The 24,813-nt window shown below is 37.7% G+C and overlaps 1 protein-coding gene, 1 long non-coding RNA gene, 1 other non-coding gene and 1 pseudogene across 3 annotated transcripts in view; 2 read left to right on the top strand and 2 right to left on the bottom strand.

The window, feature by feature from the left end:
* Positions 1–5,597: 5,597 nt before the first annotated feature.
* On the top strand, positions 5,598–6,434 carry LOC112822782 (ATP synthase peripheral stalk subunit d, mitochondrial pseudogene; annotated as a pseudogene).
* A 1,575-nt stretch (positions 6,435–8,009) lies between these two features.
* On the bottom strand, positions 8,010–22,943 carry TMX1 (thioredoxin related transmembrane protein 1). Its single transcript, XM_025870053.2, has 8 exons — positions 22,704–22,943; positions 19,439–19,554; positions 17,593–17,638; positions 15,052–15,180; positions 12,973–13,018; positions 12,772–12,873; positions 12,592–12,658; positions 8,010–9,793 (listed from the first exon to the last, which is right to left on the bottom strand). The coding sequence occupies exons 1-8, from the start codon at positions 22,853–22,855 to the stop codon at positions 9,615–9,617; spliced, it is 837 nt and encodes a 278-aa protein (XP_025725838.1). The 5' UTR covers positions 22,856–22,943; the 3' UTR covers positions 8,010–9,614.
* Positions 19,196–19,329, bottom strand: LOC112822806 (small nucleolar RNA SNORA70). The gene has a single exon (XR_003207799.1). It is a non-coding gene; the product is annotated as a small nucleolar RNA SNORA70 (small nucleolar RNA).
* An 88-nt stretch (positions 22,944–23,031) lies between the features above and the next one.
* LOC112821902 (uncharacterized) overlaps positions 23,032–24,813 on the top strand; it is a 69,230-nt gene continuing 67,448 nt past the window's right edge. The window contains exons 1-2 of the long non-coding RNA XR_012378984.1: positions 23,032–23,230; positions 24,125–24,229. This is a non-coding gene — a long non-coding RNA (uncharacterized lncRNA). The remainder of the gene's footprint in view (positions 23,231–24,124; positions 24,230–24,813) is intronic.

Genomic DNA, 24,813 nt, shown 5'->3' with positions numbered 1-24,813 from the left:
ATACAATACTGGTGTCTTGAGAGGAAGCACGTGCTGTTTTAGGGGAAAATGGTGTGATTATATCCCTGCACACCTCTCTGGCATCTTTAATACTTCTAAAAGAGATCTGATAAGCTAACATAGAAAACACAAAATTAGGTAATTTGGGCTAATAATCTCATGTCCAGTACTGCAGACTCATCACAATGGAAATGAAAACTGTTCTTCCATCTTAATTTGTGTACTCCTGGCTCAGGGTTTAAAAGGGACTCTACAAACTCTGATCATAGCCCTTCTCCCAGAAATTGTCTGTTTCACAGGGTCTCAGATGGGTGATGGCAAGTTTTAAATGCTGCTCAGCACCGGGTGTCCCATCACATAAGTAAACAAATGATAAATGAAAAGAACAACAACAAAAAAAACCCTAACACTGTTGAAACAACCATCTGGGAACCGTGATACATGATCATGATGCCACAAACAGCAGTGAAGATCTGTAGTAAAGATTGTGGGACCACATCCCTTTACAAATCTTTCAGCTCAGACCAAAGAATGGCAATAAGGGGGTGATACTGAGAACTGAAACTATTTGCAATCACACAGCTGACGGTCAACATTAACAACTTTACTGTTCTACTGTCTTCGTTCACATGGCATTAATATTCTAGGAAACTAGCCCAGAAAGCTAAAGTTGCAAACAACTTTATTGTTCATTTCAAGAACTTCCTCAAAGTCCTTTATCTGAACACTGTTCAACTTCCCCTCAACAAAGTATATACTCCCTTCTCAGAACAGGTAGCACTGAATGACTATTTACTTTTCAAGATTTACTTTAAAATCCTAGTCCCAAATTTGTCCAATCATAAAGAAGACCTCAAATCAAGAAACCCACCTTAAACCAGACCTCAAAGGAACTCAAATAATCTGCCTTTTCTCTCCCTCTCTCCAGAACACAGTATACTAAGACTCTGTCAATGAAGTGATTGTCCTAACCATAGTAAAGAATAAACTCAGCTTTGCTTAATCAATAGGATTATTTTGGTATATTTTCAGGAAGCCAGCATTCAACAATTGAGTAAGAAGCTTAAATTATGAGGTACCATAAAGAAAAGCCCCATATAAGATGAGGGTAGCATGGTATAAAAGTTCTATACTAACACTCCCCCAAAGCGTACTTTAAGGAAACCAAGGAAAACTAATACCTTGAGATGTTTAAAGAATGTTAATTTAAAAAGAGGTTCTATAGGGAAGCATCAGGTTAAACAAAGGTAAACTGGTCTTATTGGTACAGGGATTTTGTCTGTACTACGAACATCCAGAAGGAACAGCGTATACAAACTTTCCCTAATTCATTTTACCATGAGACTCTTCTTCATGAAACATCATGTGGGACTAGTGAGCTAAAGATAATCTGAGAAACACTGAACTCTACCAGTTAAGTGAACCTAGGTTCAAGTCTTCAATCCACCCCCTTAATGGTTGTGTAACCTCAAGCAGGTCTTTTGGCCTGAGTTTCAATTTCCTTATCAGTAAAATAATAATAATAATAGTTGCCCTGTCCACTCATTAAGGATGTGGTGAGTCAAATGAGACAAAGCTTGTGAAAGCACTTTGTAAACTCTACAGCAGTACACATGAGTAAAGTGTGCTTTTTTTCTTAAAGATTTTATTTATTTACTTGATAGAGACAGCAAGAGAGAGCATGAGCAGGGGAAATGTCAGAGGGAGAGGGACTAGCAGACTCCCCGCTCTGGGGACGCAGGCTCATACCAGGACCCTGGGATCGTGACCTGAGCCAAAGGTAGATGCTCAACCAACTGAGCCACCGAGGCACCCCATGAGTAAAGTGTTCTTAACAATACCTCACAGGAGAGATAAGGTAAATTCATGGGCATCATAGGACAGAGAATTATTAGTGAAATAAAATGGAAAATATTCTAATAAAAACTGTTTTGTGCAAAGTCAGAGCTTTCTTTGACTGTCTACCTCAAGATCAGTGGTAAACAGCTAAGTAAATATACTGAGCAAACATTTATTGAGCTCTTCTACAAGGTGCCAGGACATGAATGTGACTGACATGAACTTAACTTGGGTACTTCTCCCTGTTACTATATATAATAATGACGCTTCAACCAGAAAAAAATAATAAGGTTACAGACCCTCAGTGTACCCAACTGGTGCACTTTCTATTCCTTAGCACCAATATCAGATTTAATTTGATCTCCCTATACAAACTGGTGGAAATGTTACTGATGAAGCTAAAATTCAGTTATTCTCCTTGATGATTCCAACATAACACAGAGACACAGAAAAATGAGGTTACTACAGGCTTACGTTGCACAGTAAATACAAACTGTGACCGGATAGATCTCCTATAAGCCAACAGCCCTGCTTGATCAGACTTGGGTTCTATTTAACAATATGAACAGAACATTTAAGCTTACCATTGTATAACATGGCATAGCTTCCAATAACTCCACTCACAGAAAATTTTATGATGAAAGAAGAAATCAATTGTGAGAATATTGGAATTCTTACTATTTGCCCTTCATGAGTTGTCTAGGGAAGAAACTTCAGTTTACTCATCTTGGAAAAGATGAGTGGACTTCAAAATTTTATGGTCCAGTAGATTTCTCCAAACTTAAGATACTCCCAAGAGACTGTCAATTCTTAACTTTACTAAAGTAAGGCCATTTTTAAAAATCTGACATTTTTCATTTTAAAACATTAAGAAGGCTATAATCACAGAATAAAAGATAGCCCTTTAATGAAAAACTCATCACAGTGGCTCGTCTTTGTATACTATAATTTCCCTGGAAGTTCATATCCAAGAGTGAGAATAAGTAACACATCATTTTACACAATTTGCATATCCTCAGATTAAAAATCAGCCTGAAGGCTGGAGCCATTTAATGACTTGGATTCATACCTAAACAGTGAACATAACTAAAAAGTTTTACATACAGCATAGAACTCAAAGTTAGCAAGGAGTCTGGCTCCCCCAACAATGAGGCATCAAGGCATGCATTGATAAGAAGCTCGGGCATCAAAAAAAGTAACCGCATTCTTGACAGGTTTGCAAAATGAACAATTCAAACTACAACGCAAGTTACAGTCTATTAAGCAGTACGGTTATTTGCTGGAATTCCCTTTCATAAACATCAGACTAGAAACATTCCATATCAAGCTGTTTGCACATGCTAAGTTATGATTGGCATTTTCACATTTTCATTTAATCTTGGTAATAAACAAACAATAAACTTAGAAAAGAAACATTCCAGAAGACATAAACAAACTTCACCCTTTACTACCTCATCCTTCATTTGCTCCTCCTCAAATGAGACAGAATGGCAAAATAATTCCTTCTTTACCATCTTCAAACTTATACTGTTCACATTCTCAGTGGAAAACTCAAGTTACTGTCAAAAATGATAAATAGAAATTTGCTCACTAAACACAAAATCTAAATAAGAGTATTTTACAAGCCAAACAAGGCTATTTTAGGCTCAAAGCCTGAGTTAACACTAAATAGCTAGCTATACTTATACTCAACACACTATTTTTAGCTTCCAGGATTTCACATCTAATGCTTACAGATCCTAACGCTGACGTAATAAAATGTGAGCAAAATTAAGGAAAAAAATATAGCTCCCAAAAAGGAAAACTATACTCACTTAACCTTTCACTACCAAGTCTTAGAGTATGTCTGACTTATCCCATTAGTTTCAACCACATATATAAAGATAACTCTTTTTCCTGACCTTGGAATGTCACAGGAAGAAAAGTAAACCATAGCTTGAGGTGAACAATCTGAAAATGACATGGAATTGAGCCGAGTTAAGCCAAATCAAGATACCATTGTTCACAAAGTCCAGAAAGGTGACAACCATGGTGATACTTTAGTTACAAATACCTGAAAAGCCTTATTCAACACCGTTAGGTAATAAGGAAAATTATCTCTAATAACAAGATGTCTGGAGGTAGGATGTGCTCTTGGCAAAGCTCTAGCTTTGCTTTTCTGATTCTCTTGGCTCTGCCATCCTGTTCATTTCATCCTCAGGCTCTGAGATGGTCACAAAATTCTAAGAAAATGGCCAACTCCAAAAGAAAAAGACATTTCCTTTGAGTCCTCATTTTTAAGCAGAGACCTTATGAGAAGCCCCTACCTCCTCACTGGCTCAAGCTGGACCACATGTGTCTTAATAATCCAAATTCAACCCTAGTAGGTGAGGTGGGAGTCAGCTTATCTTGAAGCACATGGCTGAAGAGAAAAAGATGTGGGAAAATGGAAAATCTGGGTTCTGCTGTGAAGGACGTGATTGTTAAGAGAATAGAGTAGGCTTCAGTATTTACAATGATAGTGAAGGCAGAATAGCCTTTTTCTTTTCCTGTTCCCCTCAGTAGACAGGAGGACCCAAGTTGGTGCCTAGTGACACCCACAGTTTACTGTCAACATGAACAACTTGACTATTCAACTGTCTTCACTCCCATGGCAATAATATTCTAGGAAACCTGCCCAGGAAACTAAAGTTGCAAGTAACTTCACTGTTCATTTCAAGAACTTCCTCAAAGTAATTTATCCAACAACTATACTACTCGACTTACACTGATTTCACAAAAATGAAAAATCAGCGTACAGAGAGGTGGTAGTTACATTCCTAGTCAGGGGCAGAGAAAAGACCTGAGGCCAGGTCTCCTGACTTCTGCCAAGTCTCTGCACAACAGTATACTTCGTCTCAAACTATTTTCAGGGCTCAAGGTGATGACACTCAGGCTTTAGACAATTTATGAATACAGTGACTATCTTGTTAAAGGCAGAGAACCCCAGAAATCACTTAACTCATAAATTGAGGCCACAGGATGTACTGTGATTTGCTCTGTGTCACTCAGTTAATTGGTATAATAAATGTGAGAAGAAATATTACAAGACAGAATGTGATTTAACTGCCAGGGAATGATGAAAACCTACATTTTAATTTAGTTAAAAAAAAAACCCCACAATTGTGGGCCAGAAAGGACTTAAGGGATCTGAGCTGACTCTTAAACCAACGGATGGAATGTGAAACACGTTCAGAGAACAACAGAGGATTTGTTAAAATAGTTTCAGGAGTATCAGTTACGTTGGGGCAGGGAGATAAAGTTGATTACATTGAAATTTTCCAACCATGCATATAGTATGTATGCTTCTGTGGAAGCAGAAACATCTGGAGTTTAGAGAAATTTTCTTCAGAATGCCCAGGTAGCAATAAGCTGAATCTTCCTAAGTACTGAACTTGATATATTCCAATCCACTAGCAACCTTATTTCTGTGACACGCTGTATTAAAAACACTGAACCTAGGAAAGTTTTTAAAAAGTACTTAAGTTATTCTTCAAAATTAAGTACACTTTCACTCAGTTCAAAACTGACTCTTAATTTAGATTTGAAAGACATTTCAGAGAATCTAACCTCTATTTGGTTAATTGACTTCTTATATTTTCATTTTTCATATTTTCATTTTCAGGATACAACCAGTCTGAGTTATCAAAACACAACCAAAGTAGCTGTAAAAATAATGTCACACATAGCCAGATAGGCAGAGAGATAGCTGATTTCATTAATGGCCACAATACTGACACTACCACCATTTGTAATTAAGGACTCGAAAGAAACAATCATTAAAAGAAAGGATATATGGGCCGCCTGGGTCCGTGAAGGATCTCAAGATGGCTGCGCGAAAACTTGCTCTAAAAACCATTGACTGGGTAGCTTTTGGGGAGATCATACCCCGAAACCAGAAGGCCATTGCTAACTCCCTGAAATCCTGGCATGAGACACTTACCTCCAGGTTGGCTACTCTCCCTGAGAAACCACCTGCTATCGACTGGGCTTACTACAAGGTCAATGTGGCGAAGGCTGGTTTGGTAGATGACTTTGAGAAGTTTAATGCCCTGAAGGTTCCTGTGCCAGAGGATAAATATACTGTTCAGGTGGATGCTGAAGAAAAAGATGTGAAAAGTTGTGCCGAGTTGATGTCTCTCTCAAAGGCCAGGATTGAGGAATATGAAAATGAGCTGGAGAAGATGAGGAACATAATTCCATTTGATTAGATGACCACTGAGGACCTGAATGAAGTCTTCCCAGAAACCAAATTAGACAAGAAGTATCCCTACTGGCCTCACAAGCCAATTGAGAATTTATAAACTTGAGTTGGGGAGAAAGCTCTGGCCCTTGTATTGTAAATGCTGGACATTAAAAATAATGATGTGGAAAAAAAAAAAGAAAGGATATATTTTAGATCTGTTCAAGTATATAATTTGACCTTACTACTTATATATTATCAAAGTTCCAATTTAAATTTATTGTTCTTGTTTTAATGGTTTTAAAACAAATGCAGAAGTTGCTAGGTATACAATACAAATCTAAATCTGCAAGTAAGATACTTAAAATTTTACTTTGACAATTGTAAACTTACTGTTAGGACCACTCATTTAAATTCCACCCCAGGTCAATTATTTTACTAATAAAAGATCCCTAACAAAAGTAATTTGTTTGGTCAATCATACCTCAATAAAACTGGAAAAAATAACTTTTTGAAAGACTTCTACCTTTAACTGTTGTGATGGATCAGAATATCCTGGGTAACCCTAAAATGAGTCAAAATGTTTATTTTAATGTTAATCTCATAATGTAATTGCATCCAGAACTGCCTTTGATGCACTGGGCTGAATAAGGACACAACTTGACAGAAAATTGCTTTCAAAAGCTCATTTACAAATGAAACTGGATGACTTTCTCACACCATACATAAAAATAAACTCAAAATGGATTAAAGACCTAAATGTAAGACGTGAAAACATAAAACTTCTAGAAGAAAACATAGGCAGTAATTTCTCTGACACTGGCATTAGCAACACTTTCTAGATAGGTTTCCTCAAACAAAAGCAAAAATAAACTGTTGGGACTACCTCAAAATAAAAAGCTTTTGCACAGTGAAGGAAACCATCGAGAAAATGAAAAGGCATCCTACTGAATGGGAGAAGATATCTGCAAATGATCTATCCAGTAATGGGCTAATATCCAAAATATATTAAAGACTTTACACAAGTTGACACCAAAAACACCCAAATAATCCGATTAAAATGGGCAGAGGACCTGACTGACAATTTCCCAAAGACAACATCCAAAAGGACAACAGACACATGAAAAGATGCTCAATGTCACTCATCCTCAGGGAAATGCAAATCAAAACCACAATGAGGTATCACCTTACATCTGTCAGAATGACTAGACTCAGAGATGAGATAAATGTTGGCAAGAATGTGGAGAAAAAAGAACCCTTGTGAATGGAAGCTACTATTATATACACAGGACTCTTCATTACAACTCTTGTCATTCTTGCTTATTAAGTATCTATGCAGTATTGGTAGAACTGCATTTTCCATTGGAGTGATCAGATTTTACACCTCCATGGAAGCACTGAATAAGTACTGGGGTGGGGGGAGCAGTGGGGAGCAAAGTTCTCCAGGACGCTGATATTGCACCTCAATCTCTCCTAACTGCCATAGAGTACCCTTAACCCAATAATGGAAACAAAAGGGGTCTGTTAAAGGTAAAACGATCCCTACAGTTTCTGTGCGCCGCTGGTGTGACAGAAAATTGTTTATTCAGATGTCTAGAGTGACTGGAGAGTCACTGGAGAGACGCAAGAGTCCTCATGAAATGCAAGATTATCTGTTTTCTGAAATATCACGTCTCTACCTATTCAGACTACTTTTAATTTTTTACATATATAGTATTTTCTAATCACTTAGAAACTTAAAATCTATGCCGTGTATACTAGAACACTAGAAAACAGCATGCGTGATTAATAAATACTATTCCTCTATCATCTCAAGTATCAGGAAAAGATGTGTATGACTCTAGCCTTTTGACTATACAGATCAAGAACACACACAGTGACACAACTATTCATCTGAACATCGTTAAATACAAAGTAATTAAGCTTTTCTTAATGTGCAACCAGAAATCACACTTGTCTCCAGCTTGACTGAAGTGCTTAGAAAAGTTTATTTTGTTCTTAGACTATTTTTCTAAAGCATCACAGAATTATTATACATCCAAAACTCTTCAATGGTAGAATATTTAATATTCTAAAGGCAAGGCCTTTCAAGAAAACAGTTGTACATTATGATACTGTATAAGTCTAATGGATTCACACAGCAGCAGAATCTAGACAAAAGGGGACATTACAGAAATTGTCTATTACATAAATGGACAAGGGATTCACTCTGAGTTATGGTTTTTCCCCTTCTTGTAGGTAATACAGTTCTTACTGCCACCCAGCACCCCTCCCTACTTTCACTGCAAGGTGAAAACTCTGTGCTCTAACTCTCTGAGGAGTAAAAATATCTTAAATGTCCCATCCTGCTGATGCCCACCTATGAAATACTACACAATAAAAAAGTACAGCAGAATACAGATTTTGTGCGTGTACACAAACATAAGAATGCTGTGATTTTTTAAACACCAAGCATATACAGACTTTGTAAAATTAATCAGGAACTTTCTGTGTGATGAATATACATTGAAAACATACACTATAAGATACTTTTTCCTGAGTAGAATGCTAACTTTATTTTATATCAAATTAAGTTTCTATGAGTTTTGAAAATGTAAAATACCAAGGCTTTTCCACATCAAATAAAAATCAGGAATGTTCACCTTCATATCCAAAAAAAACAAAAACAAAAAAAAACACGGTTCAAGTAGAGGTTCAACAGAATGATTCAAAATCTGAAATGAATGGCCAAAATTTTAAATGATCAGTAGACAGCTCTTCAATTTTAAGGATCCCTCAGTAAACTTCGGTTTGAAACAACAAAAAAGGACTAATTATTAAAGAATGAAAAACATTTCCAAAAATTATCCTATTTGGAAAATGAAAAATGTAACCCATGGTTAAGAAAAATACAAATCATACACTGAACAGAGGGGAACAAAAAAGGTAATCAACCTTTATAGGAATCAAGACAACACCATGGACTTATATAAAAACGTTCTAAGTCAGTAGCATATCCTGTATTATCACATGTAGAAAACTCTAATTAAGCAAGGTAGTTTTTATTAGTTGCATAATCTAAAAATATGAAGAAATCTTGAACTATCTCTCTAAAATGACCAGAGTTGTCGCTCAAATACGCATTTCTTGAGACAATGGGCAAAGTTCCCATTTATGGGAAATATGTTCGTTTTTTCACACAGTGAAACTGAGAAAAATTATATCAAATGAGAAATCTTTTTCTCCAAAGTAATCTCTTTAAATACCTCAATAATGCAATATTCGGGAAATGTAAATTTTCAACTCAGAAAACTTGAAACAGATTATTAAACAAACATACTCAAATCTTATTGCTTGGCACCAGATTTTTCAAAAATTAAAGAATTGTTTAAACCACATACTGCCATTCTTAAATCCTCTTTCAAACGTTTTTATGTAGTGCTACTTTTATTTTCTGAAGGTAGTCTGTTCAATCTAATGATAATCTAGAAAGAACCCTGCAATGTACAAGCATGTCACAGTTCACTTCAAACCAAAAGAAATGATCAATCTTCTCTTTCTGCCAAAATAATATTATGATATTAAGAAAAATTAACTAGGATTTATCTGTGGCCAATGAAGGACCCAAAGCACGTTGTCTTATGGCATTCTGTGCAAAGTCTTTGTTTGCTCCTTCTTTACTTCCTGCTTCCTCTTCCGAAACATCTTCTTCATCAGCCTCTTGTTCCTCCTCCACTTTTTGCAAAGGTTGAGAAGATTCAGGTAATAATTTTTCTTAAAGATAAAGACCAGAGGGAATTAAGAGGTACAAACTTCCAGTTATAAAATAAATAAGTCACTGAGATGAAAAGTACAGCATCAGGAATATAGTCAGTAATATCTTAATAACATTGTATGGCAAGAGACAACATTCATGGTGAGCATTAAAAAAAAATAAATAAAAGATCAAGACCAGAAATGGGTTTTTTTGTTGTTGTTGCTGTAACAGATTTGCACTGGAGTAAAATCAAGACACAATTCTATGCCCATAAAATGCTTTGCCACTTATCAATGGTAAGTTTAGATTTCCAAAAGGAAGAAGTTATCTTTAAGAGTGACACCATAAAAATAAAAATTGGTTTGAAAGATCCATTTTACTTAGCAAATTCATTATAATTACCTGCCTGTTTATGAAATGAACTGAAATTAATAAACCAAAATTAATGCTATGAATGTGGATGCTGTAAGAAAATACACGGCATTCAACAGAACCATCTTAATTTGCTATTAAATCTTCCAGTGAACAAGTACACTGAAACAAACTCCAACACTACCCTTGTTTCAGTTCCCACATGAACAGGAATCAGACATTTACAACTGAAGGTTATATTCTATCCAGGTTTTTTCCAAGGAGTTTCACAAATGTTCTTCTTTACAGATAGAATTTTATTAAGACATAATTACAAATGAAATGTACAAATCTTAAGTGTACAGCTCAATGACTTTTTAACTCTGTCCACACACACATACCCTTCCCATTTTTTTAACAAGGCCTATTGATAGTTAACTTAAACTCAGAACACACCATGTAACAGAGAGATACAGAACATAGAGTTGGGCCAATGAGCTTCAGTCTGTTCAGTGATTCTAGACTGCCCCTAATCTTAGGCAATTCAGAAGAGTAGGGAGACGCGAGGGTGCAAGGCAGAAGAAAACACCAGAAGCAATTACCACACGGTAGACAATCTGTTGTTTGGTCGGGCCTCCCTTTTTCTGTTGGGTTAATAGCCCCTTCCCTGTACTACATCCCATGTAGCTATGGTGAGCACTACAGTTCACAGCAGTGGTTCTCCACCAGGAGTGATTTTGCTGCACACGTGCCTCCCTCCCACCCGCCCCACCCAAAAGAACACTCAGCAACATCTGGAGATATTTTTGGTTGTCACAACTAAGAGGAGCGGTGCTACTGCCAACCAGTGGGATGCTGCCGAACATCCAACAATGCACAAAAGAGAGTCTGTTACAATTAAGAACTAACCAGCCCAAATGTGAGAAGTGTCCAGGTTGAGAAACCCTGGTTTACAGTGACTGTTCCAAACAAGTGAGCTCTTTACGCTAGTGGAGTGCATCAGAATTTTTCTAAAAGATAGGTGGATGTAGGGAAAAAGTGTATTTCCTTCTTACTCTGGATTGTGAGCTATGGCTTTCTTAATCATTTTATGCTAAGGACTGCAAAGAGCCAAAAACGGAGCAAGCTGAGGCATGGACAACTAAGCAATTCAGAAACACAATATCTCAACATTTGAGCCCTAGGATCCAGCCATCACTGCCCTCAGACTTGCTTGCTACCTGAAGCAATAAACTTCTATTTTGCTTAAAGCTGGACTGAGTTGGGTCTTTCCCTAGCAACTCAAAATCTAAGCTAAACACATCCTGGAAAACAACTCAAATCATGTGGCCTGCTATAGAAAGAGTGGTATCAGATTCAAGTATGGGTTACTATCTATCAGTTGTGCCACAGATTACTTAAAGAGACAAATTTTTTAAAAGCGTTTCAAGTGATATAAATATTAAAAGTACATTTGCCAACTTTTGTCTTTTAAGTAATCTGTGCTTGCATTTCTTTCCCTACATGTCAGTGGCTCTTGCTGGATAAAATGATTCTTTCCCCTGTATATGCCTTTTCAGTATTGATGTAATGATCTAAGAAAAGATAACCTGTCAGTTATCAGCAATCTCCACTGATACCATTTCACGAGTTCTGACCTCAATAAATCCTAAGTCATGAAAGGCAGCACAATGAAAATGTCATGCCGACAGTCTAATGTAGGCTCTATTCTCCACTCTGTCACTTCTGTGTGACCCTGGAAAAATAATTCATCTCTCTGAGCCTTATTTTCCTCAACCACAGAATGGAAAGAGTATCACTTATGAAATCTAGAGAGTTACGAAAAAGTGGGATGGCACAAAGCGAAAGTTCTTTATAAACAGCAAATAGGAAGGCTTCCATAACACCATTAATTTTCAAGATTAAATGTATGTTTGAGAGGCAATTATACTAAGACAGACATCAGTGAATATTTCTAATTATATAAACTCATCTTGTAGTCCAGCGTCAATGCCACTCCTAAATCAGCTACAGGAATTACTGTTCCCAATATCCTACCATAAAAACTTAGACTTGGCTAGCATACAAAGAAAAATCTTCAAATGTGGTCACTATAATAAAGAATGACTTCAAGAGTAGAATATATTCAACTTCTTCTGATTCAAGTATACTCAAATGGATCCAGGAATGATGGTTCAAATAAAATGACATCAGATCAATGTCATTAAATATCGACAAGTTACATGCAATGTTAAAATTCTCTACATTATAAAGTCCAAGAAAATAACTATGTTCCAAAATCCACCAGGCTGTCATTCTTACATGAAATAAATATCCCCTTGCCATTTCCAATATAACCTACCATTCCACATTTAGAAAGCTAAGCTGGAAGGGCAACCTGTTACAGGTGTGACTGTGTTCACAGAAATGAACAGAATTACAGTGAACAAAAAAATAAAAAATAAATACTAAAAAATATACTTACTGGAAGGGTATGGCTGTGGTCTGCACCTTTTTGAAGGAAAAAGGCAATCTGCCACAAATATCATACACTGCAAAAATAAACACAAGAAAACTGAATGTATATGATTGAGCTCGTGTAACTATATTAAATTATCAGACATAAAAGGTTTTCTCCTAGTACTCTGAAAAATGAAATACTTACGAGTCCTAGTAATAGTCCTGAAAGCAGAGTTGCTAAAGCAAAAACTGCATATGATCCCCAAACTGGTAATCCAAGGTCTTCAATAAAATAGTTATGGCAAGTCTAAAATCAAAAGAAAAAAATAAATAAAAAACCTGGTTGTTTAAAATAAAAGGGTAGCGTCAAAAATGTTTAAAATAGAAATACAACTTTAGTCCATACCCGGATCCACATAGACAGCTGAAAGAGTGCAGACATACTACTCATCCTGAAAGAAAGGAGAGAGGACTGAGAAACTGAGTAAGACACACAGCTTTGAGGTAGAATGTGCATACATCTATACCTTCTAGTTTTCAGGCTACAATCTCCCCAACATGACAGATTTTATTGCTGGTGTTCATCAAGATTAGTGATACCTCACTGATTTCAAGCCTGTATTAAGAAGTCTCATTAATAAAAATTAACAGTTCTTGAATTGCTGTCACTATGTGATGTCCTCATAAATAAAACACTTGGTAACTTTTTTCCTCGTCCCTACTGCTTTGACATTAGCCTTTCACCTTTCACCTGATGATTTCTCCAATATACTCTAAATAACAGCTTATAAGCTCCATGGAACCAGTTAAAGTCAAGTGTACTGTATGCAAATGGCAACTCTTATTGACACTTAAAATAATGAGCAGAGAAGGGAGTCTGAAGGAAGAACTGGGAGCACTTGTTGAACTGATCCTTCCCACCTAAGAATTACCCACCTTTTGTATTAAAATTAAATAAAACTTATCATAGCATTAGCTTGATATAGTTTAATGATATACAAAGAAATAACATTGAAAATAAATACTAAGTAATAATATAAATAAAAATAATTATTATTTTCACATAAACTGAAGTAGTTTAGATGGACAGTTAGAAAAAGGCATGCTCCAGAACTAAAAACAGTTTGTGGGTTCCTAACTGTTTCCCCTCTAGTGCAAGTGTTGCCACCAACACATAAAACTAATTCACACCTAAGCTGAAGTTCCTGTAGGCAGGATGACCTATCTGTTGCCCATCATCGGGTGGGTGAACATACTGACACTGGAAGTACCTCTTATTCAGTCCACAACACAAAAGGCATGGACTGCTGAATCCCCAAGGATTCAACAAAGTCTTACAAGCAACCCCTTCTTCTACTGGAGAGGGGAGAAGTCATTTATGAGATTTCAAATTAACAAAAATCAGCTGCATTTTCAGTTCAAAAGAGAAAGGTGTTTCAATCATGTTGTTCCTGTTGTTTAAACTGCAAAATGGGAATAGGAACAAGAACTGAAACATAAAACACTGTATAACCTCACTATAGTCAGCACTAATTAGGCTCTACCAGGAAGATTAGGTGCCTTAACTGGGTTGGCATGGTGGTTCAGTAGGGGAAATTCTGACAGCTACAGGATAATTCAATTCAGAGATTTTCACAGGAAGAGAGGTGTAAGGGAAAGGTGCTGAAGACAAAATCCTATTTCAAAATATCGCTTATGGCTGATCTTTCCTCTACTCCCAGAATCCAGAGCATTTTTATCTCTTATACCATTGGTGTGTATATACTATTGGTATATCTTTTTATATTTTTATATCTCTTTATATTTTTTATCTCTTATACCATTGGTAGATCTTGGTGTGTATATCAAGAGCAAGTGTGAAGAGACAGGAAGAAATAGCTTAGCCACACCAGGATGAGTCCATGGGGACCTCAGCAAAACTCAGTATTTCTAGATGTCTCTCAAATGACCTGTGAGGCCTTACACCCCAACAGCTAGCAGGAAATATGCTATCTCCAATCCTTACTACTCCACATATCTAGCTATATATAAAGTCTAGTGGTTACTCATGCCATTAAGGTCACTGTTCATCCATACTATTTAACCAAAATATTACCAGATGGGTAGAATAATTTAATCACATTAAGAACTGAAATCTAAAGTAGCAAGAGGAGGTATATTTGAGGCTTCTCATTCAAATATTAAGCTCAAACGATAACTTTACCCATCATATTGCTCATTTTGATTAGTTTTTGATATGAAATGACCATGATCTATGGAGCTAAAATATTCCTGAAAAGGCTTTCAATTCTAGTGAATGCCTCCTAGCTTAACAAGGATCAAAGCATCTGACTTAGAAGAAAAAGTCAACCTAAAAATATCACACTAAATATGAATGTACCTTAAGGGTCTAAGAATTAAAACCCAATATAAATGCTTTATTTCCACAAAATATAATTGGTCCAGTTAATTCTGAAATAAATAAAAGAAAAATCCTCATACTTACAGAACAGAACCTGGACCAAACCATGATGAAACAGGTTCCATACTCTTCCACTCTTTCTCACTTATAAAGTTTATGAAGTCCTTCTTAGTCCTTGGGCCCTGATAGCGCCTAAATTCACCATCTTTACAACTAAAGAGGATCAGAATCACATTATTAAACAGAATCAAATAAATAAATTTGTATTTGTTTTGCTATTTCTTTAACTTCATTTTACAATCAATCCTCATATTCAAAATCATTAGTAATGCACAAGTAACAAATTATGCTAATTGCCTACCATAACATCTTAGCTCCAAATTTATTTAAACAATGGGGTTATAAATAATCATAAGCCTTAAGACTATTTTCTTTCCAAATAATAAAACAATGAAACACAGGGTTATATGTCAATTATATCTCAATAAATGTGTAATGAACATATTAAAAGAATGACTATATCTAAAGTTGTTAGAATAGTGTCTGGCACTTAATTATTAGCTACTTTTAAGCTATCTAGGTTAAAAATTTAAGGCATTTTTCTGGAATTTTCAGCCCTAATCACATCATCTTAGCCATACTACTTTAAAATGCTGGAGGTATCTGGTCGTATTTCCTTTCCTCCTATTTCAGTGATTGTATTTTACAGTCTACTTTGCATTCTTCCTGATAGGCCCCTCCCTGCCTCCCATTCCCAATGTAGGGAGTTCTCATAGGTTCAAAAATTCTCTCTCCTCCCACATCTTCACTATTTTCAAACTGCCCTCAATGATACTGCCAGTCTAATCCTATACAATACTTCTATTTTTATCTCTTAAGTGCAAACTTTCAAGAGCTCCCTACTACCTACAGGAGGGTTAGAGGATCCTTTAGCCATCCAGAGCCAAAGACCACAAGGAAGCCCCCACTCAAAAAAAACGTTTTGTAAAGGCAATGGCATTTGAGCTGTTTTTGAAGAATAGGTAGAAGTTCAACAGGCAAAAGAATGGGCATAAACAATGTGAGTTAAAAAAGCACAGGAAATTCCAGATAAGTTTAAGGGATGTTAAGAAGTGAGAAGGAAGATGAGAGACACAATCAGAACCAGTTAAGGGACTTGTGGAGAAAAGGACTGAGTGAAAAGGGACAGTAGTACTCATGGTGACATGAAGACACAAAGGGAGTAGGGATGAATACAGAGGTAGAGGGAAACAGACATAAACATGAAAAAAAAATGACAAAGAAAAGTGAGATATAGACACACTAAAAATTGACAGCTTGCTTTTATACTTTAAATGAGAAGTACCTCCTGGCATTCAACCCACCAACTAGATGAACTTTAAGGCGTTGGGCAGGTACCGGCAATACCTCAGAGATATCACAGTACCACCCCAGTAAAACAATTATCACAATAAAGTCACAAGACTTCTTGGTTTCCAAGTACATATAAATTTTACTATACTGTAGTCTATTAGTATTATGTCTAAAAAAAAAGTACATACCTTCATTTAAAAATATCTTATTGCTAAAAAATGTAAACCATCATCTGAGCTTTCAGCAAGTTGTAATCACTTATTATGGGCCACCATAAGAAACAGAGTAATGAAAAAGTTTGAAATACTGCAAGAATTACCAAAATGTGACACAGAGACAGAGTGAACAAATGCTGTTGGAAAAATGGTGGATAGATTCACTTGACACAAAGTTGCCACAAGCCTTTAAACTGTAAAAAGCTGCAATATCTGGGAAGCACAATAAAATGAAGTTTGCCTGTACAGATTTGATATTTCCTATCCCCAATTTAGAAGATAAATTCAAACTCAAAGACCTGATACTGAAGACTACATAATCTTGCTCATTCTGACTTAGCACTCAATCATTTCATCTACTACTGTCCGAAAACTGAGCTATACCCCTTTCTTAGCTCATTTTTGAACATTCAATTTCCCTATTTATGACTGTTCATGAGATTACTCAAAGGATGGAATGCTTACTTCTGCACTCTTTTGAAAATTCAGGGTTGCATTTACATCCCCATATTCTCCAGGAACCACCCTACTAGCCCAGTGATTTTTCCCTTACCAAACTTTCTACAGGACCTAACACAACTCTGGGCTCATAATCATTTACTATGCTATATGGTTTCACATGATTTCATATGAACACCACCCTCCAAAATAATTACAAAGCACTGAGACCAGGGACTGTTTTATTTTTTATTTTTTTTTTTTAAAGATTTTATTTATTTATTTGACAGAGAGAGACACAGCGAGAGAGGGAACACAAGCAGAGGGAGTGGGAGAGGGAGAAGCAGGCCTCCCGCGGAGCAGGGAGCCTGATGCGGGGCTGGATCCCAGGACCCTGCTATCATGACCAGATGCTTAACGACTGAGTCACCCAGGCACCCCGACCAGGGACTGTTTTATACCTCGTCCATCTACCTAAAGACACCCAGGATAGCGCTAAGAGCAAAATGAGCCTTACTGAATATAATGCTCTTTAAACATGATCCAGGCCAGAGGCCTACTATTCTGATTATACCATGTTGCATCCTTCTCCATAATTACGGAACCTTCAAATACTTACTGATAAATAGTAGGAAGAGCAGTTATGATAAATCGTCCACTCAGCCCTAAAAATGATAAAGATTAGAAATAAATACAAGAACACACAACAGGTTTTATATAAGCCAACAATCACTACTTAAAAGTTGATTCTGAATTATTTAAATACTAACTCGGAAAGCACATGAAATTATACCTAAAAATAGTTGAGCTTTGTAACAAACAATGAAAAAAATCCCAATTACGTACTGAAAACAACTTTAAAAAATCAACACTTAGTAGGAAGGGAAAAATGAAGGGGGGAATTGGAGGGGGAGATGAACCATGAGAGACTATGGACTCTGAGAAACAAACTGAGGGTTCTAGAGGGGAGGGGGTGGGTGGATGGGTTAGCCTGGTGATGGGTGTTAAAGAGGGCACGTATTGAATGGAGCACTGGGTGTTACATGCAAACAATGAATCATGCAACACTACATCAAAAACTAATGATGTAATGTATGGTGATTAACATAACATAATAAAATAAAATTGGGGCGCCTGGGTGGCTCAGTCGTTAAGCGTTCGCTTTCTGCTTGGGTCATGGTCCCGGGGTCCTGGGATCAGGCCCCGCATCGGGCTCCCTACTCCGCGGGAAGCCTGATTCTCCCTCTCCCACTCCCCCTGCTTTTGTTACCTCCCTCGCTGTGTCTCTATCGAATGAATAAATAAAATCTTAAAAATAAATTAAATAAATAAATAAACACTACTGCACATTATCTCAACTAAAAGTATATAAAAGCTTGAATACTGAAGATATCTGTGAATATATATATATATAAACATTTGATCAATTATACCACTGTATGGTAAGACTACTAGGGATGAGTAATGGGGCAACACAATAAAAGAGTAGTCTTAGAAAGGTCTAAAATCAAATGAAACTGCATTTGACATTCAAAAAACAAAGGCAGAGTCTAACATGTTGTTAAAATGGAAAATATTTTAAACCTTTCATGAGCAATAACAATAACATTATTAACCATGTGTTAGGCAATAATATAACTAAGGATTAATCTCTCTGTGCCTCAGTTTTCTTATCTGTAAAATGGGGATATTACCTCACAAGGTTGTATAGGATAAATGCAAAACACTTGGAGCAATATCTGTACTAGGTAAGCACTCAATAAATATTAGCTATTATTACCATCTGGGGTGGGAATGGAGTCAACAAATCCAGGTTTACTGTGACCAAGAACAAGTAAGATGAGGCTGGTCTAAGAATGGAGCATCCTTAAGAACAGGGCCTACCACTTATTCAGGGGGCCAAGTCAGGAGTATATTTGACCCCACAACCTTGCGGTCTTTGTATTAAAAGCATGTCCTCAAATCACAGGTATTAAATTTGAAACCCAATTAAGAGATTCGGATCGCTGGTCAGAGAATGTGCCCTTGGCTCTACAAAGAACTTCAACCACATGCTCCTTATTCTGAAGCTTGGTATGGATGCAAAGGATGGCTTTTCCAATGTCCACCTGAACCACAATATTCTAGGACTTCTAAAAGGCATCTTATGTGCTATTCTGGGGCCTGGGATACAAAGGAAGAAAAGATCAGAGGCAGTTAAATGGGCAAGAATGGGGAGAGGGCAATGTCTCCAAGGTCCCCTAGAGCCACACATAAAAGGAATGAGCTGCATATACAACCATGGAATCTGCTTTCTGCAGCCACTGCACAAGGATCCCTCATCAGAGAGGTGGGTGAGTCAGCTTAAGTACTACAGACAGTTATGTTTTCAAAACCTAATAAAAGGTGGCTGAGACCAAGTGATGTGGCAAACAGGATGAACATATGAACCCAATCTGCAAAGACTAACCACAGACTTACAGTACCTGGCTGCTCTGTGACATCTACTTTCGCAACATTAACCTCAAGATCTTCTCCCCATTCAGCAAAACTTTCCCATTCTGGTTGAAGATTCTGACAAGCAGGACACCATGGAGCATAACTAAGAAACAGAGTATAAAAAAAGTTAAGCAATCTAATATGACCATATGGAGATAAAAATTCTAAGTGTATAATTTATGAAAATATTTTATACTAAAAACAAAACAGCAAAATGATTAATTTTGTGAAGATGGAAAAGTTTTTAACTGTGGGTCTAACATTCTGGAAATCAAAAACTGTTAACACTGATCACAGAAAAGTAATTCTGAGGTAAGTTCTTAAGACACAAAAATAAGTTCATTAAGTTCACATGCAAAACAGCTCTTTTAAAACCTTTGAATTTCTCGGGGTGCCTGGGTGGCTCAGTCAGTTAAGCATCTGTCTTCAGCTCAGGTCATGATCCCAGGGTCCTGAGATGGAGCCCCAAGACTCAGCCTCCCTGCTCAGCAGCGGGGAGTCGGCTTCTCCCTCTGCCGCTTCCCCCACATGTGCTTTCTCTCAAAAAATAAAGTCTTAAAAAAAAAAAAAAACCTTTGAATTTCTCCACAAATATGTGGCCACCAGAAACCTCAAAACCAAATTTGGAATTCACCAGTTTTAATACTTTGCACTACAGGAGTCGCAAATGAGAAAAATAGGAAGTGCCCAGGGCTGAGGTGAACAAGGAAATGCATGCCCCTGCTTAAGAGGGGCACCATCAATCACTCAGCAGGACCACCAGGAAGGGATTTACAGCTAGGAAGCAGGCTCTATCTTATTTAAAAGCTGAAAATCTGCATTTTTATGTAAAAATGTTACCTCAAAACTTAACCCAGACACAAACATTAGGCAAGCCAAACAAAGTTCCTCTGGCCAGCCCTTGGTCAGCCAGTTTCTAAGACCTCAGGTTTACAAATCTATGGGTAAGTTTATTAGCTTTTTAATTACTCCTCTGATATTCTGCATCTTTCAAGGCCCTGACTTCTCCCTAGGATTTTATCTTCGCTTTATTGTATATCATCTTTTAATTTGCCTCAGTTTTTTTTAATGAAACCAGGAAGAATAAAGCATGTACTTGAACACAAGAGTACAGTTTCTATATTTCATTATATTTGAACTTATTTTATGAAAATAGAACTCCTAAAAGTAAGTGGCACTGTGGAACAAGACTAGTACCATACATAAAAGGGAAAAGTCCTTAACAAGAGATTGTATTTCAATGAAAATATCTCTGTAACAAAACTGATCAGGATGAATGTAATGCAGATAACAGACTTGTAATAAGAGCAGACTATCATTAAGACTAGTACTAGATTCCCCTTTCAAGTTCCTTTTGTTTCTTAGGTGCTTTTTAAGTCTTAACCTCAAACTCAGTAAGCTAAAGGAAAAAGTACTACAGTATATTTTAATTTCACAGAGAAGTTCTAATTCAAATTCCCTAATAAATTTTTGACCACTGTATTTATACAGTTTGATCAAACGAGTTTAAAAAAAAAAACTCCTTAAGGCGCGCCTGGGTGGCTCAGTTGTTAAGCGTCTGCCTTCAGCTCAGGTCATGATCACAGGGTCCTGGGATCGAGCCCCGCATCGGGCTCCCTGCTCGGCGGGAAGCCTGCTTCTCCCTCTCCCACTCCCCTTGCTTATGCTCCCTCTCTCGCTGTGTCTCTCTCTGTCAAATAAATAAATAAAATCTTAAAAAAAAAAAAACTCCTTAAGTATTACTTGACTGTATTTTGCATATAAATTCATAATCGCTATTGTTTAATACTCATGAAACTGTGAATATTTTATTGGCACAATCTAAAACAAGTTATTCATGACAATAAAAACCAAATGTTGTCTCTGGTTATATTTCCTCTCCCCTGCATAGCTTCAATAATGCCTGAAAATTCATTTCACTAAGTTACAGATTATATGTATACTACATAAACATTTTCCCCTATCTTTTCCTCCATATAAATGTTCTATGCCTTTTTTGATTTTATGACTCAAGTTATTGATTTGGCCTTTTGAGCTCTCCTTTAGGGACATCCACTTCCACCCATTAACTGGCAACCCAAGCATACAGGAAAACACTCACTTGAACTCTGTTAAAGGGGGCTGTTCTAACAATTATTGCATACCTACTCTTAGGCTTCAAAAACAGAAAGGAACCCAGTATAGCAATACCAGGTCAGATTAATTAAAGCCTCCAGGTATTTCTCTCACTTGTAAAATGCGGGAAGTAATACCTATCTTACAGAATTTGTAGAGAATTAAATAGGATAGTGTAGATAAAGTGCTTAGCAGTGTTTAGTACAGTTAACACTCAATAGTGGTGTTTGTTACTAATACCATTAACACTACTATCATCAATAGTACTACAACCATCATCACCACCACCACCAATTTAGCAACTAAAGCAAAGGCTGGCAGTTTATTTTCTACCCATGCAGAAGAGATATTATAATAGAATCACCACAGACATATGATTTCCTCTGACCAGTAAAAGATGACCCGGTGGTCTTCAGAGTTTATAATCACACTCATACATGAATTTTATTTTTTAATGCAATAACAGTTGAATGTAAGAGTAACAATCCAAGTTATTCAGTACTTTGCAAAAACATACATCCAAAGGAAAACTGAGATGCAGAAAAAGAAAAAAAAGATAAAGAAAATTTAACAATAACCCAACTTGAATTTACTAAGCACCTAAAATAAAAATATACCCAGTCCATAAAATAAGAGTCTCAAATTCCAACACTGTAAATGGACTGTTAAAGGATAATTAGACCAAAGGAGAAGGGAGGTTCTGCTCAGTTTCATTTTCTAAAGTTTGGTGAAAAGTCTAGAAGTTTGTGAAAGATCATTCTAAAATAAATAACGTATAGAAACTATTCAGACGAACCACCTCCACCCCCAAAGTCATGAAAAGTTGAGAGAATTCCAAGCTGAACGCCGTCTCTTAGGAGCACCAGAGCGCTAGAAACCAAACTGGGGTGCACACTTTAGAAGAAACTTAGTATTTCCCGGTAAGAAACGAGGAGGGGGTGGGACCAAGCTGATCCGAAGAGTTCAGGGATCCCGAGGAGTCAGGGGCGCCGGCTCCACGGCTCGGAGTGGAGTACCGGCGAACCTGGGACCCGCAGAAGGTGGTGAATGAAGGTGAAGTCGGGTGTCCAGACTTGGATCTAGGACACGGACTTTCCGGCCCACCGAGGGGACCCGAGACAACCGCCCCACACTCACAATTCTATCATCCACTCTCCTTCCAGCAACTCTTTCCAATTCTCGTCCGTGATGATGCGCACGTCGCTCCGCCGCCCCTGGGTCCAGGGAGTGCCCCAAAGCAAAAGCAGCAACACTGCCACTGGAACCACGCGACTCCCGGAGAGCGTCATTTCTGCAGCTTGCCCACCCCACAGCAAGCGCGGGGGCCCCAACCTCCGCGCAGCCGCTGCTCACTTCCGCCCTCGCGAGCTTATCTGCTCATGCGCCTCACCTCGCGCTCCTGGGAACTCTCAATGCGCATGACGAGGCCGGGTCCTAGTGAGTTGGTTTGTGGAAAAGAGGAAAGTGCGCCTATCCCTAGTGCGCATGACAGAAAAGCGGTCTCTTCCCACCGCCTGGTGAGCCCCAGTACTTTTGGGAAGGCGAACAGCAAACAGGGGGTGTGGCGTAGGAAGTGGGGCGGGGCTTCGGAGATGACTGGCTTCAAAATTGCTTCAGCATTTTGGCGCCAAATAATTGGTATTCATACTTACTCAGAACAATTGGTAAGTTTACACAAAAGCAGCTTCCAGTTAATTGCCCTTTAGAGTTTTCATTTGTTTGTTTTGAAAATTTTTGCAGTAAAGTTAATGAATGTTTATGTAAATCAGAATATTGGTTTACTAATGGAGGATTATAGACTGGAAAGATGCACAAGGGAACCTTAAGGGATACTTTTCACATTCTTTATCTTGGTCTCAACGGTTGGTTACACGAGCGTACACATATAAAAAAACCATCAAGGGACGCCTGAGTGGCTCAGTCTGTTAAGCGGCTGCCTTCGGCCCTGCTCATGATCCCAGGGTCCTGGGATCCAGTCCCACATCGGGCTCCTTGCTCAGCAGGGAGCCTGCTTCTCCCTCTCTCTCTCTCTGCTTGTGCTCTCTCTGTCAAATAAATTAAATCTTAAGAAAAAAAAACCATCAAGCTGTACATGTTGAGATTAGTGCACTTTATGCACTTTAGGATGTATGTTGTCCCTCAGTTTGTTTTTAAATGTAGTAGTTACAGAGATGCAAGATCTAAAATTCAACATGGGAACAAAACACATAGGCTTATAACAAATATTTGAGGTTTTTTTCTCTCAAGCATTTGTACATGCAAATGCAAACCAAAATGTGCACTGTCTCTAGAAAGTATTCCTCAAACAATAGTGGTTGCCATTACATCTCCTCACCTCACGTTCTCTCCTAAACTCACTCCAGTTGGCTGACTTGCTCAACCCTCCCTCCTCTGAAAGGCTCTTTCTAGGACACTAGTGATCTGCATGTTAACAAAGCTAATTGTTCTCAGTATTCATCTTACTCCACTGGCCAGCAGCATTCTACCTCCATGAAGCTGCTTTACTGTCTTGCCTTCAGTTGAGCCTCACTTGATTGTTTTTTCTCCTTCCTTACTAGGTGCTGCTTCTTGGCTGGTCCTCCTCTAGGTGATTTCTAGACATCGGCTTGCCCCAGGTTGCTGTACTGGCCCTTCGGTCTCTTTGTATCCACACACTCCTCCAGGTAACCTCAATCTGGCTGTATACCTGTCATTCCCATTCTAACCCTTCTGGGAACTTTGGACATATGTATTCAACTCTTTGCTGGACATCTCTTGGATATCAAATAGGCAGTTTAAACATAACGTGGCCAAAAAATAAAATTCTTGATTCTACCCCGCCTAGTCTTTCCTCTCAGGAAAGAGCCCCAAGGTCTATCAGGTTGCTCAAGACAAAAATTTTCATTTTAATTCTTTGTTGCTTTCTCTCTTCACCCTCCCTCATGTACTCCATCAGCAAGTCCCAAAAACTCAACCTCCAAAACATAGCCTGAATCTGACCACTAATTTCCATCTCCACAGCCAACACCCTAGTCCCAAGTTCTATCATCTCTTGCCTCTACTACGATAATAGATTCGTAACCGATCTCCCTGTGTCCTCTCTTACTTCTCTAAATAAGATCAAGCCATTTCTCTTTAAAGCCTTCCAAATGCTTCCCACTTTACTGAAAATTAAATCCAAACTTCTTAAACTCCTATCACTTAAGAAGTCCTACATGATCTGAAACCTGCCTAACTACTCCCTCATGTAGTACTTGCCCTCTTCTTC

Source organism: Callorhinus ursinus, unplaced genomic scaffold (assembly GCF_003265705.2).
Source record: "Callorhinus ursinus isolate GAN/ISIS: 27379988/994484 unplaced genomic scaffold, GSC_fseal_2.0 scaffold8, whole genome shotgun sequence".
In the NCBI taxonomy this organism is placed as follows: domain Eukaryota; kingdom Metazoa; phylum Chordata; class Mammalia; order Carnivora; family Otariidae; genus Callorhinus; species Callorhinus ursinus.
The sequence above is the reverse complement of the archived record's forward strand: the minus strand, read 5'-3'. Positions and strand labels throughout refer to the sequence as shown.